Source organism: Muscardinus avellanarius (genome assembly GCF_963383645.1).
Source record: "Muscardinus avellanarius genome assembly, chromosome: 2".
NCBI lineage: Eukaryota > Metazoa > Chordata > Mammalia > Rodentia > Gliridae > Muscardinus > Muscardinus avellanarius.
In genome coordinates this window covers 57,364,041-57,382,325 of record NC_137787.1, presented here as the reverse complement: position 1 = coordinate 57,382,325, position 18,285 = coordinate 57,364,041, and the positions used below count along the sequence as shown (strand labels likewise).

Sequence of the window (18,285 nt, the reverse complement as noted above, 5' to 3'; positions counted from 1 at the left end):
ATTTATAATATTGAAAAGTTATAGTTAGTTATATTAAAATAATTTATAATATTATTTATAATATCAACTACTTCCTCATCAATAAGCTATTATTTAAATAATTTATATCCAAATAGTAATATATAACATATTTATTAAAATTACTTATTCTACTTTTGACCTGAGAGTATGACTATGATTTGATCAATTTAATAAAAACAAAGTTACAATATAGTATGAATAGGTAAATTTCATTGTTTTCTGTTTCTTTAATATTTATGTGTGTGTGCTTGTGTAATAAATGTGTGTTTAAGCCTCTATTTGGTTAAAAGCCCAAAAGGCAGCATCATGTTAAAATGGTAATAGCAGTAATCTGCACAGATCACAATCTCCTCCACATGTCTAACAAATTATCAATTCATAACGAGGAAAAATACTACCCTTTTTTGCTTTTTAAACTATTAATTGAGTGCTTACTGAACAAGTGCACCTACCAAGATTGTCAAGGTCATTTTCATCTGATCACATCCTATAAACTGAATAAAACACACAGTGGAATTCTACTCAGCAATAAAGACGAACAAAATTATGTCATTCGTAAGAAGATGGAAAGATCTGGAGAATGTTAAGTGAGATTAGCCAAGCACAGAAAGAGAAAGGACATATGTTTTCTCTAATATGCTCAAGCTAGGGAGTTTAGGGATACCAGAGGGACTCCAGATAATAGAGGAGATCCTCAAGGGGAGGGAGGAAGAAGGCTGGGGCTCAGTAATAGAAAGGCTACCTTTGACTATGTGTATACATGTGAATATAACTGTTAACCTGGACACTTGGCATTGGGAGGGAGGGAAATGGTGGGGGGGTGCGGTGAATCACCAAGTACTATGTGAATGTATGCCACTGTCAACATGAGCTACATGATGATGCAAGACTATAATGCACCAAAAGAACAACTTAAAACAAATAATGAAATTGGCCTTAAACCCAAGATCAGTTTTACTTGAGCCTGGAGTGGGAGGGGCAGGAGTGGAAGAGTAATAATATGTTGGGCCTTCACTACTTTTTTCAGACATAATAAGGAAAATCATTAATGTTAATATAGTAGTTACCATGTGCCAGATACTGTTCCCAGCACTTGTTATACGATAACTCATTAGATAATCCCAATAACCCTTGGAGGTAGATACTCTTATTATCCATATTTATAGAGAAAATGGAGTTACTGAGAAATAAAATTAATGCTCAGTTACTCCACTGGTAAGTAATGAAACTAGGACTTAAACTCTGCCAACAGCCTGGCCTGCAGGGTGCTCTTACACTACAAAGAGATAGCAGTTATTATTAATTACTCCAGTTACTCTCATTGTTGAAAGCAAGACAAAATGTTAACATGGGGCATTTTAAGATTAGAAGCCTAAATTTTATATTTAAGGATTTACTATCTTATTTGTCGATGGGTTATATTAAAGATAGATTCATTCTTATTACTGTAATTAAATTAGTTTTGATTCAAGGGCTCTTAGGAGTGGAATCTAAAAGATTCTTTCTTTCCAGGTGTAGTGGCACACACCTGGAATCCCAGCTACTCAAGAGGCTGAGACAGGAAGATCTCAAATTCCAGGCCAGCCTGGACAACTTAGCAAGAGCCTGTCTCAAATTTTTAAAAGGGCTGGGGATGTGGCTCAGTGGTAGAGGACTTGCCTAGCATGTGTGAGCCCCTGGGTTCACTCCTCAGCACTACAAAAAAAAAAAAAAAAAAATAATAATAATAATAGAAAAAGCCTCATTCTCTTAACCACAACTGTGGATTCTTAAACCTTTACTATGCCTACAAGAGCCTCCAGCAATTTAGAAACCTCAACATGTTTAACCTCACTAATACTAAACCCAGCGGAAAGAATCTGTGCTAGGAGAGAGCGAGAGAGGGAGGGGGGGGAGAGAGAGAGAGAGAGAGAGAGAGACAGACAGACAGACAGACAGACAGACACACACACACACACACACACACACACACACACACACTTCATAAGGGTTTGGCCAAAGAGACAAAGGGCAAGGAAACATACTTACTAAGAAGTCCCTCTTAAAATGGTAGGGAATATATTTATACATACAACAACTCTTCAAATTAAGAACTAGTCCCAATTTAAAGGTAGACCAATGAGAACTGCAAAAATTACTACTGCTCACCTATTAGAATAGCCAAACCTGAAACAGAAATAGCATCAAGTCCTCTAAAGATGTGGAGCAACAGGACATCGGGAGGTGTCTGCTCTGTGCCATAGCCCAGGAGAGTCTTATCTCATTAAGAGTAGAGCAACATATATCAAAATGTACTGTCCTGTTTGATTTATTTATTTATTTTTGTTTTTGCAGGTCTGGGGATGGAACCCAGGGGCATTCTACCTCCGAGCTACACCCCTTGCCCTATTTTTTTTTATTCTTTATTTTGAAACCAGGTCTCACTGAGTTGCAGAGGACCTAAGTAGCTGAGGCTGTCCGCGAACCGTGATCCTCCAGGTCTCAGCCTCCCGAATGCTGAGATTACAAGTGTGTGCCACCACGCCCAGCTCCCTGTTTGATTTTTAACAGCACTTATCACTGTTCATTTGTTTATTTTATGACACTCTTATCCCATTAGAACAGTAGTTCTCAACTGAGATAACTTCCCCCTGAGGGATATCTGGGAACATCTGGAGAGAGTTGTGGTTGCCGTGCCACAAGCTCTACTACTGGCTAGTTGATAGTCAGAGTCAATATCCTACAGTGCACAGGACAGCTGCCCACAAGGAATTACCTAGCATCAAATATCAATAGTGCCAAGGCTGAGAAACACATTAGAAAGAAGATTCACAGAGGAAGATAGTTTTGCCTTGTGCCTATTGTATCCCCAGCATTTATGATAAGACCTGGTGCACAGTGGGTACTCAATAAGTATTTATGAAGAAGATGGGCCTGGTGGATCATGCCTGTAATTTTATGACTTGGAAGGCTAAGACAGAAGGATCCCAGGCTTGAGGTTAGCCTCAGAAATTTAGTGAGAACTTTGGCAGCTTAGTGAGATGAGATCCTGTCTCAAAATTGAAAAAGTAGGGCTCAAGGCATAGTTAAAAGGTAGACCCCCCCCATTCAATCCCGAGTTCCACCAAAAATAATTCATTATTATTGTTGTTATTTTTGTTGTTAGCAATGTTAGTCATCATTTAAGTCCTCATTTTTCTAGTTTAAAATAATCACTAGTTTCTCCTGGCCTCACATTTGCTTCCAGCTGTGTGTCTTTCTCTCCAGCTTGTATCAGAGAAAAATAAAACATGCAAAAAAAGACCCCTCCCCTGTGCATACAGACCAAGAGATCTCCCTCTACATAATTTCTACATCATTTCTGTACAAAAATTTTCTTCCACTTAATCTTTCCAGATTTGAGCATGGGATTGAGGCAATTAGAAATGTTTCAATAAATGTACTACCTATCTGAGTTGGAGGACTGCAAATAGAATTTTGTCCACTCTTACCCTCAAATGACTGGGGTGGAAGGAATACCTGGCAAGCTTGCTTACGAGCAAGCAGAGCTGTGACCGCAACGTGGGTAGTGAGCTCTAATGAGTCCGCAAGCTCAGCTCCCAGAGCCCTCTAACCACTCATTCAGCCCTGTCAGTCACATTTCTTCATTAGCACCATACAACTCTTCTAAGAACAATTTATATTTTGAGATCACATAGCTTTTATTTTTGTATTGGGAGTTTGACCCAGGGCCATTCTACCTCTGAGCCATACCCCTATTTATGTATGCATGACTGTATTTATTTATTAATTTATTTTGAAACAAGGTCTAAGTGGCTGAAGGTCTAACTAAGTTGCTGAGGCTGCTCTTGAACCTGTGATCCTACTGTTTCAGGCTCCCAAGTACTGGGAATATAGCATGCAGCACCATGTCCGGCAAGGCTACAGACCTCCAAAAATGACATTAGCAGCAATTCAATATCGGCATGCCTCTCCAATTTCTCATAAAACTAAAATCAGCATTTCAGAATCATAAAGAAATGTGCCTACAAGTATCGACCTGGAAGGAAGTAAGATAGAGAATCCGATGATAGAGCAGTCATTCTCAAAATTGACCACAGGTGTTCTGCCATTCATACAATCAATATTTTAAAAGGAAAAACACAATCTTGGCTTTTATGCTCAGATCTATTTGGGAAAACAAAGTGGTAGTTTGGAAGAAAGATTAAAAGATTCAACTATGATGACCAAGATACTATCCCAGGGTGTGGCGAATCCACATAATAACCAATGCGTTGAGGCCAGCACACCATCTGACATTTATGCAGGTTACCTGGTTTTCTTGTTGGTCCCAGAGACACATCTGCAGAACCTGACTCAATTCTTGCCGCTGTTGCTGCAGGTACTTGTCTAGTTGCCTTCTCCTGTCTTGTAGTAGTTCAAGAAGGCTGTCGATCTTCAGACAGCTGCTCTGAGCTCCCTGAGTCAGCTCAGAATTGACATTAGGCCCATCACACTTGAATTTTTCTATGAAATCAGTGAGTTGTTGACTTTTGTTTAAAAGGGCTAGAGATCGTTCTAAGAGTTCTAGAAGAAGATTAGAAAAAAGAAAAGAGTAATGACACAAGCAACCTTTTATATAGCAACATCTACATTCTTTATACAATTTAAAAGACGTTTATATTGACACTAAACCACACTGCAAGGAATTTAAATGTGTATCTATGAACAGCTTATAATATGTGAAAAAAAACTGGTAAAACACCTTGGCCCAACAGTTTCCAAAGTTGGACCTGGCAAATAACCCCAGGTGCCAAATGTTGGAAGCTAAAACTCAGCAATAGCCTAATTCAGCATCGAGAGTGGTAAGGCAGTCGGATTCTGGCACTGGTTCACTCTGTTTTTAGTGGTCTGATACTGGTTATGGTACCTACTCTCCCTGAGGTGATTGGACTAAATATCTAGGGTTTAAATGTCATGCCTGTCATGGCCAAACCAAAAACCAATGAATGTGGTGTCCAGGCAGCTAGCTGCCTGGGGCCATGGCGAGGTGAAAAAGGCTCATTCAGTCTAATGGCAGCAGCTTTCATTCACTTCTGACCATCTGCTGACATGAGAGAATATGAGCCCACTAGTGAGAGAGTTTCCCACTGTTTTAAAGAGTTATAAATACAACTTTTTATGTGAAAGCTTTTGAATTTTAAGTGTATTTGTATGTCTTTAATTTTGTTTAAAAAAACCCATGAGATAAAAGCATATTTATCTGACAAATGAACAATCACTTTCTAATCTCTGGAGTACATGGCATTGTAAGTTTGGGTAACATCTTGCAGAACTGGGATTTAATCCTGAAAATTGAAGGTCCACCAAGGAAAAAAAAAAGTCAAGGAGGAAGGAGCTGAGAACAGCACACTGAAGTACATCAGGACTTGAGCCAGTTGGAGGAATGAATAAAGGGCTACCCACTGTCTTCAAGCAGGGAGTGGGAACCAGTAGTCATGTGTGGCACACCTCTCCCTGCATCCCATCCTCATCAAGACATCAACCCACCCCCCACATCCTACATATGTTTGTTTCTCTCCATCCCCAAATCATCTTCTGGTGTCTGGATTTATCTAGCTTTTTATTAATCTCCTATCCTTTTAATCCATTCATTCATTTTCCACACTTTAGCCACAGAGTTCTTTTTGTTTTTCCTTGTGGCAGTAGGGGTGGAACCCAAGGGCTTTTCTACCTCCGGGCTATACTCCCAGACCTTTTATATACTTTATTTAGAAACAGGGTCTCACTAAGTTGCTGAGAGCCTCTCTAAATAGCTGAAGCTGGCTTTGAACCTGTGCGATCCTCCTGTCTCAGCCTCCCAAGCGCGGGGGTTACAAACATGCACTACCATGCCCGGCTCACAGAGCTCTTTTTAAATATAATCTCTTTCTCTCAACACACACACACACACACACACACACACACACACACACAGAGAGAGAGAGAGAGAGAGAGAGAGAGAGAGAGAGAGAGAGAGAGAGAGGTGCACACCTTAAAATGGTAGCATCATTGCCTCAAGATTAAGGATAGACTCCTTAATGTAAATAGACCTGGCATGGCCTCATCTCTCTCTACTTTTTCAGAATGTCTCACTCAATCTCTCCCTCTTTCATCTCTACCTCCTCCTAACTCTTTATTCATGCTATACTCTCTCCTGCTGCTCAGCTTTTCGCTATTTCCTCTACCAGGCACAGCACTTGCCCTAGCTGCCTCCACCATCTTCATTCTTATCCATCTTCCAGGTTTCAGTCAACCATCAATTCCTCAATGGACAAACCAGACTTGACTAAGTCCTCCTGATAAGTGTTCTCACAGTGTGATGTCACCCATAGCTGTTATCATGGCACTAACTTCACATTTATGTGCATGGTTCCTCAGTCAGTAGCTGTCTCTGCCATTAGGCTCCAATGCAATATGAGGACAGGGGCCATGACTTCATCCCCAGCACTTATCACACTGACTGGCACAAGAAAGAGGTTTAATAATTTTTGCAGAATGCTTGAGTGGGATCCAATATATTCAAGGAGGGGGGAGAGTTAGGAGAGCTCTAGGCACTAGAGATAAGTAGCCCTCCACTTATGTTAAAGAAAGAAAGGAACTTGGAACCAGGTGTGGTGGTTCCAAGTAACTTGTAATCCCAGCATTAGGGAGGCTGAGACAGGAGGATCACGGTTCATGGACAGCCTCCGCTACTTAGTGAGGCCTTTTGCAACTCGGTGAGACCCTCTTTCAAGATAAAGAATAAAAAAATAGGGCTGGGGCTGTAGCTCAAAGGTAGAATGTTCCTGGGTTCCATCCCCAGTACCACACACACAAAAAAAGGAAGGAATTTGGGGTGGTAAGTGATGGTAACAGAAGCCATGCTGGGAAGTGGGGGAGAGTAGTGATGAAGTAAAAACAGGACAGGATAACCTTTGAGACATTTATTGTTAGAGTAAAAGAAAGTGCTAGGAGAGTGACTCAGAAGACTAGCAGCATGGGATGTGCTGGTCTTATTTTTGGATGGGGAGCACCGTCAAGGAGAGCCAGAGAGCAAGCACCCTACGAAGCATTACCCTGCGATCAGTGGGCTGAACCGGTGCTAAGCCCAGATCTCGGGATTCTTGGGTCCGCTCTTTCTACTCTGCGATGACATCCTACTTTAGGATTCTAACATGGCAGCTAACCACCCGGCAATCATTCCGCCGAGGTAATCGGGCTAGTTGTCTCTTTCAACTGACACATTTTTGTGAGCGCTAGAAGGGAGAATGAGTTAAATGAACACACTGTAAAGAGACATTTTGAGATGGAAAAAGGAAAGAATGTGAAGCAGTGTATGCCACCTGACCTACATCTGTCCACTAAAATATTAGATAGTGGTATCTTTTCAGAGAAAGAAGGGTGTGATTATGTGCCCCAGGAAATTTGAGAGTCACCGATGCAAAGAAGCTAACAGAAACAACCAAAGACACAAACCAGGCAGAAGAATAGGGTGGGAAATTTAAGTAGGATAAGAAAAGTCAGGGAAAACATTAAAATTAGAGGAGTTGTCTTGACCAAAGGAATGGAAGCAAATACGAATAAGATAGCAGGAGGTCATGTGGTGCAGAAAGACTTCTCTGTCTAGAAAAGGTTGTTATGGGGAAATAAAAGAAACAAGTGTAGAAACGAGGTAAAGGCAGGATGTAGAGGACCTTGCTTATCAAATGACATGTTTAAATTAGTATAGTCTTAATGTGGTCATCAGAGTCACTGAGTCTCTGTCTCCTTAAAATATATATATGTAAATATATAAAAATATATACATATATAAAATAAATTTTAATTTTAATTTTTTTGTTTTCTGTTCTAGATTCTGCCAAAATAAGCATGACACCACTGCCCAGAATGCAGCCTCCAGAGCCAAACTTAACCTGTAAGTGTACCAAGGCTGCAGTCTGTCACCTGCAACCATGGTAGTTATGGAAAGGGACAAATTCTTCCCTCAGTCTCCTTTGCCAGTTCCCTTGGTTTTCCTCTGTCGGTTTGTTATAGCCTATTTTGTAACAGTTTACATTTTCTTAGCTATTTATTACATCAATTAATCATACAAAATGAAGTCTTTTTTCTCACAGGGAAACTGTCTAGCTATATGGCAACCTGCAAGAATACAAAAACTCTACTGTTCATTTATTTTAAAGATTATACATTTCTGAACTTACAAAACCATACTTACTGACACAATTACTTGTGATATGAAGATGGTAGATAGTCAATAAAATTTTCATTGTTTATTTGGTTAGATTATCTTTGTCATATTAGAAGAGTAATATTGAAGCATGCTTTGTACAAATACCTATACAGGTTGCCATAATTATTAGGTATAACCAGCCAAGTTAAGATAGATTAATGAGGAATGGATACAGGTCAAGGGGGCTTATAGCTTATTAACCGTGTTCCCAAATTAATACTTTCTGCGAAGTATCGGGGCCACAGTCATGGTACTAAAATCATGGACATTTCTTCCTAATAATTTTTTAATAATTTGAATGTCTCTCAGAGGGATGGCTTTCTTAAATTTATTTAATGAGTACTTTTAAATGTGTACAACAGTAGAGATAGTAGTATAATGGGCCCCATGAGGCTATGTTTAAAATATATTTAAAAATTCAGAAAAAGTAGGTATTGATACAATTCTTACTGCTATGCAGATACATAGGCGTTGTGTGCATCTTACGAAGGGCATTGAAGAAGTGCAGAGTATGGTTGTAATGAGGTTTGAAATAAATTTCCTTCTTCCTAATGTCCCTGTAGCATCTTTTTTTTTTTTTTTACTGCTTACACCATTCTACTATGTCTAACATTGGAATTATATGCAAAAATACTCAATAACAGATATATTTTGAGTTAGACCCTATCCTAAGTTCTAGAGGTTCAGAGATGTCCTAACCCCTGCCAGCCAGGATTCCATAATCTGGTGACAGAGATGAGGAAATAAATCGCCACTCCTCATGACTGGGTGGTGAAGCAGAGACCCCTAAAGGAAGCACAGAGGGTTGCTCTGAGGAGTACAGACGTTCCCTGCAAAACCATGGACTTCCTGAGGCCATGGGCCATATACTTCTCTCACACATGGCTCTGAGTGTCTCACCAGGTGTAGGTTCAGAAAAAAACACATTTAATTACTTGTTGTTGAACTGGCAGTTACCAGTTGTTAAACATGTTTGCCATAGAAACCATGTTTACTGGAAAAGATTTTTAACTAGACATGGTTAACCCAATGGAGAAAAGACAGGTGAAGACAGACACTTCTTCAACAGTTTCAAGGATTGTTTTGTAGAGAAACAGACTCATTCTCTAACAGCCAGGGGGCAGAAACTCTAACCCACTCATCCTAGCTTTACAGAGTAAAATTCTAATGTACAGCTCATCCCTAGCATTCCTGAATAAGGAGAAAGCATAGAAGAAGCTAATTGAAATAAAGTGACTATTAGGGGTAAGTCTGATTACAGTTTCCAGTTATATTACTAGCTTTTATCATCCTAACACTCATTTGTAGTATTCATCTCAGAAATTTGTTAGAACTGATCGCTGCACTTTAAAACCTTAAATTTGAATTTAAAATTAATAGAAGCCAGACATAGTGGTGTGCACATGCAAACTCATAGAAAGTTGAGACAGGAGGGTCACAGGGCTGAAGCCAGCCTCAGCAATTCAACAAGACCCTCAACAACTTAGTGAGGCCCTGCTTCAAATGTTCTTGGTTCAATCTCCATTACAAATAAACAAACAAACAAACACCTTAACTAAAATTAGTAATTTGTTCATTAATATGCACTAATCTTAGTTATATCTTACTGAATTGGTATATATATATTTCACCAACTCCTCTTCTATGAAACCAAAGCTCTTGAAGCCATCAATGGGCATGTTATTTAAAATCCAGGTATCTTAATCAACACTCATGCCATCTTTGTGTTTCAAGTGTCACATAAAAGGGTACAAAAATGTACCAATAAGCATGCCATCACAATGGAAGAATATGTTGACATCAAAAAAATAAAGCATGTTTGTCTTTATCTAAAATTTGCATGCATCTTTTCAGACTAAGAGCAGTCCAAGAGGACACTGGAAAACTATATTTCAGAAAACAAGAAAATGGTTTCACTTTCAACTGCATGCCAAGAGAGTGTAGCCCAACACCTTCAAACAAAAGCAGCATGTGCCATGCCAAGAGCCAGGGGGCAGTCATGGGGATTGGTGATTTATTATGGCTCTCTGTGCAACAGAGCCTGCTAACTTTGAAGGAGCCAGCAGCAGCAAGACAACTCTTAGATAATCTCCAAATATTTATGGAAAAGTCCCTACTTTTGTAGTGCCAATCCCTCAGTAAAATGTCATTGCACTGTCTCAGTAATGAACTCTTCAACAAAAGCATCAGTTACTCTCTGATTTCTAGAGAAAAATTTACTATATACTGATCAGGATGAAGACTAAATAGAGACCACAGATCCCATATCAATTCCATGGGCTCAATTCACTGTCCAGTCTCCTAGCAGGCTTTTCATGTGATTCTGCTCTCCTCCAATCCTGCCCTTTGGACCCAGCTAGGTTGTTGCTACCATGTAAAAATGTGCAGCTGCTGCTTTAATGATGAATATTTTTATGAAGTTTATGGCCCTCATTAGTGACAGGTCCTCCAGAACAACTATCGGTTAAAATATGTGTATTTTGTAGGCTCTCATAAAAATTTATACAGGAACATTGAGTCCTTTAATCTTTGAGTTGGAGAAAAGTTGTGGTAAGTAATTAATCACAATGCTACAGGGTGCTTTGGCAAGTGGTTAGAGTATCTGTGGTTTTAGAATGTTCTTTATGCTTGTCTAGAATCATTAACCTCTTGTGGTCAAGTTTGAATTGTAACAGACAGATGCAGGAAGTCATTTCACTCATACCCTGTTCTAATTAGAAGACATACAAAGAAAGAAAAAGAAATGACTTCTCCTGTCTATTTATCTATACTACTTTCAGAGAGAGAGAGAGAGATAACAGTAAACAGCCACCCTTCCACAGTTATCTTCCCTACTCCAGTCCTCGCCTCCTGACCAAGTTCTGGGGGAAAGTCCTGGCATACAAATTATACAGATTCCCATTTAATAATTAGCCTATTCTCATAGTTGTTCAGAGGAAGTTGGAAATTGTGTGTGTGCGTGTGTGTGTGTGTGTGTGTGTGTGTGTGTGTGTGTGTATGCATGTGCATCCATGTGTGTGTTACTGGGACTTGAACCCAGGGGCATTCAACCTCCAGCCTATATCACCAACCCATTTTGTGGGTTTTGCAGTATTGGAGATGGAACCCAGGGGCATTCTACCTCTGAGATTTTTTATTCATTATTTTGAAACAGGGTCTCACTGAGTTGCAAAGGGCCTCACTAAGTAGTTGAGGCTGTCCAGGAACTGTGACCCTCCTGTTTTAGCCTCCCAAATGCTGGGATTACAAGTGTGCGCCACCACACCCAGCTTTCCATTTTGTGTTTTGATACAGGGTCTCACTCAGCTGTGGAGGGACTTATAAAGTTGCTAAGGCTGTCCTCAAATCTGTCTCACCCTCCCAAGTGCTAGGATTATAGGTATGTACCACCATGCTCAGCTTAGAAATCTTTTTATATAATGTTTTATTAAACTTTTATCTGAAAGAAGTTCATTACATTTTCTTTATTTATACTGGCTATATTTAAAGACTGGTCTTCATTTACCAATCCTTTAAGGAAGTATTTGCAGAATTCAAAACAGGAATATTTTAAATCCACCATGTACCAATATCTTGATAGATGTTTGAGGATAAAAGGGTAAAAACAGTAGGAGCAGACTCTGTCCTAAGGAATTGAAATCTAGCGGACTGGATAACTGAGTATTCGAGAGGCTCTTCCTCTACCATCCCTTAGAATCATTTAAAACTAGTGCTTTTCTTCATGATGACCAAAAATAAAGCTTTATTTATCCCTTCTTGGAAAAATATTAGGTATATATATACAGATAAATTAAAAATATACTGTCATACATAATCATCCTCACACTGACATCCTTTGAAAATTCCAAGTTTACATGAAGAACAAACATGTTTCTTGCCTTTGGTATGATGTTCATGGAGCTGAAGAAGTGATTTTAGGGACTCCGCACTTTCAAACTCATGAGGATTCTGGATGAAATCTTCAGCTTGGTCTATTTTAATAGCAAACTACAACACGAACAGAAGAAAAAAGCAAATGAAGGCGATAAAAATAAGTGTGCCACTTTTAGTTATTTGCATGCATTATCAACCTAGCTGTATGTGTTTGTGTGACATGTGAGTGTGTGCTGGTTTACGATGTTTGTGTGCACTGGTGTGTTTGCATATGGTCATTTTACATTGTGTCATGATCCTTCTCCTTCCTTCGGATTTCCTTTCTACCTAGAAATATATCATCCCTGATGAAACAGGCCAACTTCTTTATTGTTCAAAAGTCTATTACATTTTTCAACCAAAATTACTGCATTCTGTGTAATAAGTTCAGGCACTTTTCGACATTCTAAATCAGTTTCTTAGAATAATAGTCAGAAAGTTTGCTAAGATCAACCAACAAAATATTGACTGACCAGGAACCTATTAAATTATAAGTATAAACTTAAATTTATACTTATCATTTAAGGTTGAAATGATAAATTTTCTCTATGATTAATCTTAGAAATTAAAAATGTAAGTTTCAGAATAATACATAGCTTAATCCTGCTATTAATCAAAGCAAATATATATATATGTATATGTATACATGCATACACACACACACACACACACACACACACAAAGTGGTCTGAAAAGACACACACAAAAATGGTTATGCTTATGAGGAGAAACAAGGGTAGGAATGGATGAGGGAAGGTGAACTTTTGGTTTTCTAAACTACAATTTGTCATTTTATTTGCATTTTTATCAACAAAAATGAGAGGAGCTAGCCAGGCATGGTGGCGCACGCTTGTAATCCCCGCGCTTGAGAGGCTGAGACAGGAGGATCACGCAGGTTTGAAGCCAGCCGTGCTGGCTTAAGAGACCCTGTTTCCAAAAATAAAAAAGTATAAAATAGGCCTGGGAGTGTAGCCCAGAGGTGGAAGGGCTTCCAGGAACCCCAGTACCACCAAATTAATAATAATAATAATTAATAATAATAATAAATAATAATGGCAAAGTATCAGTGAGAAAGACAAAGACACATTGTTTGCCTTCTTTTCAAGTTTTCTCCAAATCATCATTTTTAAATTTGGTGATTACTAATCTCTTTATGTAACTATTTGAATATGATCTACTGTGTCTTGATTATTACAACAGTTGCATAAAATTCAGTTGTAAATGGTACGGGGTGATGAGAGAGTCTGATGAGCACATTTTCTTTTGAAATACAGAGAGAGCCTCTGCTATCCTGTCAGGACAAACTGACAAACACTTCCTACTGTCACTCAAACACAGTGCTCCTAAATTGCAGCAATGTTTGTGAATAAACTACCTGATGGTTTACATCTACAAGCCAGAAACTGTCCTCTAATAATCCTCAGCCATCAATAATAATTTGTTTTGTATTTCTAAGGAATTCTCACATGTGTATAATTCAATAAGGGGATTATATCCACACAGCATTTATATCTCTCATTCATTCTGTTTTTAATAACTGATTTTAAAGTTATTCATGGAAGGAAATATTCAAAGAGAAAAAAATAACCATCACAGGTGATTTATGTTTTTCTTGTAGAATATTTTTTAAAAGTTTTAGAATCACAGAATTAACTTGTATCTATATTTTAGGTTCTTATTCAAAATTTTTAAAAATAAACTGATAAGCAAAAATAATAAGCAAAAATATTTTATAATGTTTCTTGATGTTCTGTTAGCTTTTATTTGATGGATATTGTCTTTTCCCCCACCTCAAAATTGCACCTTTCTTCTTTCTGCCGCTTGTACAAGGTAGAAGTCATGACAGGGAGACGCTTTTTAAAGAGCTTATTATAATTCCACCCTCTCCTTTTTACCAGTACTGAAATTGCTTTGGCATACAAAAAGGGGCATACGATTATATAGAAGCTTGACTTCCACTTAGTATGAGTGGTCCCAAAATTGAAAATGGGATCATACAAAAATATTTAGTCATTTCACTCGATCCAATAAAAGCTCGCTCAAGTATAAGGATAAGAATGCTGGGTTGAAATGGTTTGACTTAATATTTCCATTTATTTCACACTATATCTGGAAGTAATTTTCACTTCATGGAGAAAATTAGCTAGCATTAACACTAAAACACAGTGAGAAACAAATATTGAGCCTGTTAGAAAAAAGGTAATTTCCTGTGCTCAGACGAGCTAAGTTTCAAGGGCAGTTGACACCTATACCCTACTTACTAAGATGGAATGAAAGCACAGTATCTGTAATTTGGCTTCTGTAGGTGTATTTCAGCTGCTTTCTTTCACTTAAGAAAGACAACTGTGTATAAGACTTTTTCCCAAGATGGTCTGTAAAATAACTGTGAGTTCCGTTTCAGTGTTCCATATGTGGAGGGCAAAACTTGAAAGCTACAATGAGGTTTTTGCTCCTTCCTTTGGCTTTTAAATGAGTTCATGATGCATGAGATTGTCTACCTCGATTTTTATGTCCTGTTACTAATCTTCTTTCCTTCATTATTTTGGATTTAAGTTCTGAATTTCTTGTTTTAAAACGTCATATTTTTGAAAGCTAGTGCTTTATCATAATGAAGCAGTGCTCTTCCATCAGAACGAATGTGCTGCCACTTGACAGAAAAGTTAAAAGTGAAATTCCCAATAACTGGCTTATATGAAATATAACACCTCTTTTGATAATGTTTTTTGAGCTCACATTTTAAATCAGGAGACTCAAAAAAATTATAAACTCCAAGAAAAATTATAGGAGAAATGACCTTCTTGGGTTCAGGACTTTTCCTTTTCCTTGTATTTTAATGAGCTCAAACTACAGAAAATCAACTATATATGCCTTAGGAAAGTACTCTATAAAATACTAAGTTTATAAGCCAAACATTCTATAGAAGATTCTCTAATTGCTTTTTTTATGAGAAGAAATTGTATCCTCCAACTTTTGGCCAACCAGAACACCCTAAACCAGCCTTTCCTTACGACCCTATAATCAGGGTAATTGATTTAGTAAACTGCATTACCATCCATCCTCTAAAAAGTTCAGAAATAAGTCAAAATGACTTATGAGTTAAGAGTTCTTGCTTTTTTTTTATGGAATCCAGGGGCATTCTACTTCTGAGCTACACCCTCAGTCCTATTTTTTATTTTTTATTTTAAAACAGGGTCTCACCGAGTTGCGGAGGGCTTCACTAAATAGCTGAAGCTGTCTGCGAACCCCAATCCTCCTGTCTCAGCCTCCCAAATGCTAGGATTACAAGTGTGTGTCACCTTGCCCAGCTCCCACTTTTACTTAAAATTTTGCTTAATTTTTAACTCAAAATGTTACATATATATATATATATATATATATATGTTATTCTGCCATTTTAAACTTGATTGCACTGTTTATTTGTGTAAATAGGACATTTTCAAGAGTGCTATTTATTTGTTTTGATATGGAGAAGAAAGAAGTTTTTATAAACACAAACCTCCAGGGCATTTTCAAAAAATTCAGAAGTCAACCTAAGGAGCTCCCTTCTTCTTTCAAGCATGGAGACCAGGGCTGCCCATGCTTCACCCAGGGTCTGGGCCATGGCCTCGTAGACCTGAGTCTGGTCCTTGTTCTCTTCAGCTGTCTTGTCTGCTTCCTGTAAGAGTTCCCAAACCCGGTCTTCCAAAGCCTAATCCAAGAGAAGAGGAAGAAGAAGAAGAAAAGACATAAGGCAGAAATCACTAAAACAAGAACACAGGAGCAGATTTTAAACACTTGGATATTTGAAAGTGTTTGTGGCTTAGAAAGATCTTGAAGAGACTGTAAACACAAGCTTTTGTGTGTAGCAGAAAAGAGCAGGGGAGATTGTGTTAGCATGGCCAGAATAAAGACATTCACATTTAAACTATTTAAATCCTAAAGAGGTTTATCAAAGATAAGTCTACATCCCTGGGGCTAAGAAGATGATGATTACCAGTTATGCTCTGATACATTACCCCAGTCACTTCAGCTGAGAAAATTGTGGGAGTAAAGCCCCAGATAGCACCCCATTCCTAGGTGCAGATAAGGCAAGCCCCAAGAGAAGTGTGTGTGTGTGTGTGTGTGTGTGTGTGTGTGTGTGTGTGTGCTTGGGTTTGAACCCAGGGACTTGCCCTCCCCCTGGAGCCATGTAAGTGCTCTACCACTGAGGCACAACACAGAATCTTCCTCATTTTTTATTTTTGAGACAAGGACTTGCTAAATTGCCAGGGCTGGTTTTAATCTTGTGACTCCTGCCTGAGCTTCCTGAGTAGCTGGAATTTGGAGACTTGTGCCACCATAACTGGCTCCAAGAGGAATTTTTCCCAGCTCTAGCCTCAACCCACTTCTATTTACTCCCAGGTAGGCACTACAGCTAAAAGTCCCCACTGTTGCCCATCCCCAGGTATGGAGGGCTGCAAGGGGCCCGAGGTCCTGTTGCAGGGTGGGCATGTCCATGGTGGTGACCGACAGGAATGGCACAACTCCAGCTTTCACTACACTCATGCAGTTACACACCCAGGTTGCCATTAATGTGGTTTCTGCCACTTAGATTTTCTTTTTCTGAAGTGTCACATAAATGACATGTATGTGAATTTTTTTGCTTGACTTCTCTCTGGCTTCTATTGAGATATAATTGACAAATAAAGGCTGTATATACTTAAGATTTGTGGAGTTATGTCTCAATGACATATACATTGTGAAATGGCTATCACAATCAATCAAACTCATGAAGCTACTCATGTGGTGTGTGTGTGTGTGTGTGTGTGTGATGTAAACATTTAAGATCTACTTTCTTGGCAATTTTTTTTTTGCAGGTGTAGGGGTGGAATACAGGGGCATTTGACTTTCAAACTACACCCCCTACCCTATTTTTTATTCTTATTTTGAAACAGGGTATCACTAAGTTGCAGAGGGCCTCACTAAGTAACTGAGGCTGTACGCAAACCATGATCCTCCTATCTCAGCCTCCCGAATGCTGGGATTATAAGCGTGCACCACCACTTCCGGCTTTCTTGGCAAATTTTAAGTATATATTATTATTAACTATAGCCATCATACTATACTTTACATTTTCAGAACTTATTTATCCTGTAGGACTGAAACTTTTTGACCCTTGAACCAACATCTTTTATTTCCCAACCCCCACCCATATGAACATTTAGCCCATGGAAACCACCATTCTACTCTTTTTCTATGAGTTTAACTTTGATTCCACATATAAGTGAGATTATGTGGCATTTATCTTTTTTGTGACTGTCTTCTTTCACTTAATAACCTCCAGGTTTATCCATTTTGTTGCTGTTTGTTATAGTTAGATACAGAGAGCCCCCTGAAGAGCTCACATATTAAGCTCAGGGTTGACATATAATGGATTTCTCTGGGTGGTAGCCAGGCCTGGTAGGGTGTGGCTGGAGGAGTTGGGTCCCTGGGGCTGAGGCCTTGGAGACAATATATGATTCCTCCTCTTCTTGTTCTCTTTCTTGTTTCTAGCCTAGTTGAGGTGAAAGCAAAGCCTTGTGCACTCTTTCTCTCTCTCCACAGTCCCCATCTCACATAGAGTAGACCCCCAAATCTCCAAAAACCATGAGCAAATAAATCTTCTTTCCTCAACCTTACATGGTCAGGTCTTTGGATTATAGCTGAAAGAATGCTAAGACACTGGTTTAGTCAGCTTTTCTTATAGTTGTGACCAAAATACCTAAGGAGGACTACTTAGAGGAGGAAGGGTTGAATTGGACTCATAGTTTCAGAAACTCAGTCTATAGGAGGTAGGACACCCCTGGGTTCAATTCCCAGTACAAAAAGTAAGTTGAATGAATGAATAAAGAAATGAACCAGCAGGTGCTTCTACCATTACTGTTTTCATAAATTGAGGTTGCTCCTCTAATTTATTTTAGGCTGGATCCTAAAATAAAAGAGACATGCAAAACTGAACTATGGTTCCCATAAATCCAATATGTAATTTGAGTAAGAAATGAAAGATTATTTTGTAAGCCATTGCTGTTGGGGGGGGGTTGTTACTCTTGTATTGCCTAATAAGAGTTGACAAATACATTCACAAATGTAAAATATTTTATTGGTACCTTATACATTAAAGGTTTTCTCATGCTTAATGAAGAAAA

The 18,285-nt window shown here is 38.7% G+C and overlaps 1 protein-coding gene across 1 annotated transcript in view; it reads right to left on the bottom strand.

Annotated features, from left to right (window-relative positions):
* CCDC141 (coiled-coil domain containing 141) overlaps nucleotides 1–18,285 on the bottom strand; it is a gene marked incomplete at both ends in the record, with an annotated part of 200,424 nt that overhangs the window by 136,410 nt on the left and 45,729 nt on the right. Inside the window, 3 exons of the mRNA XM_080689625.1 lie at nucleotides 4,313–4,566; nucleotides 12,109–12,217; nucleotides 15,639–15,830. Of these exons, the coding sequence (XP_080545751.1) occupies nucleotides 4,313–4,566; nucleotides 12,109–12,217; nucleotides 15,639–15,830 (555 nt within the window). The remainder of the gene's footprint in view (nucleotides 1–4,312; nucleotides 4,567–12,108; nucleotides 12,218–15,638; nucleotides 15,831–18,285) is intronic.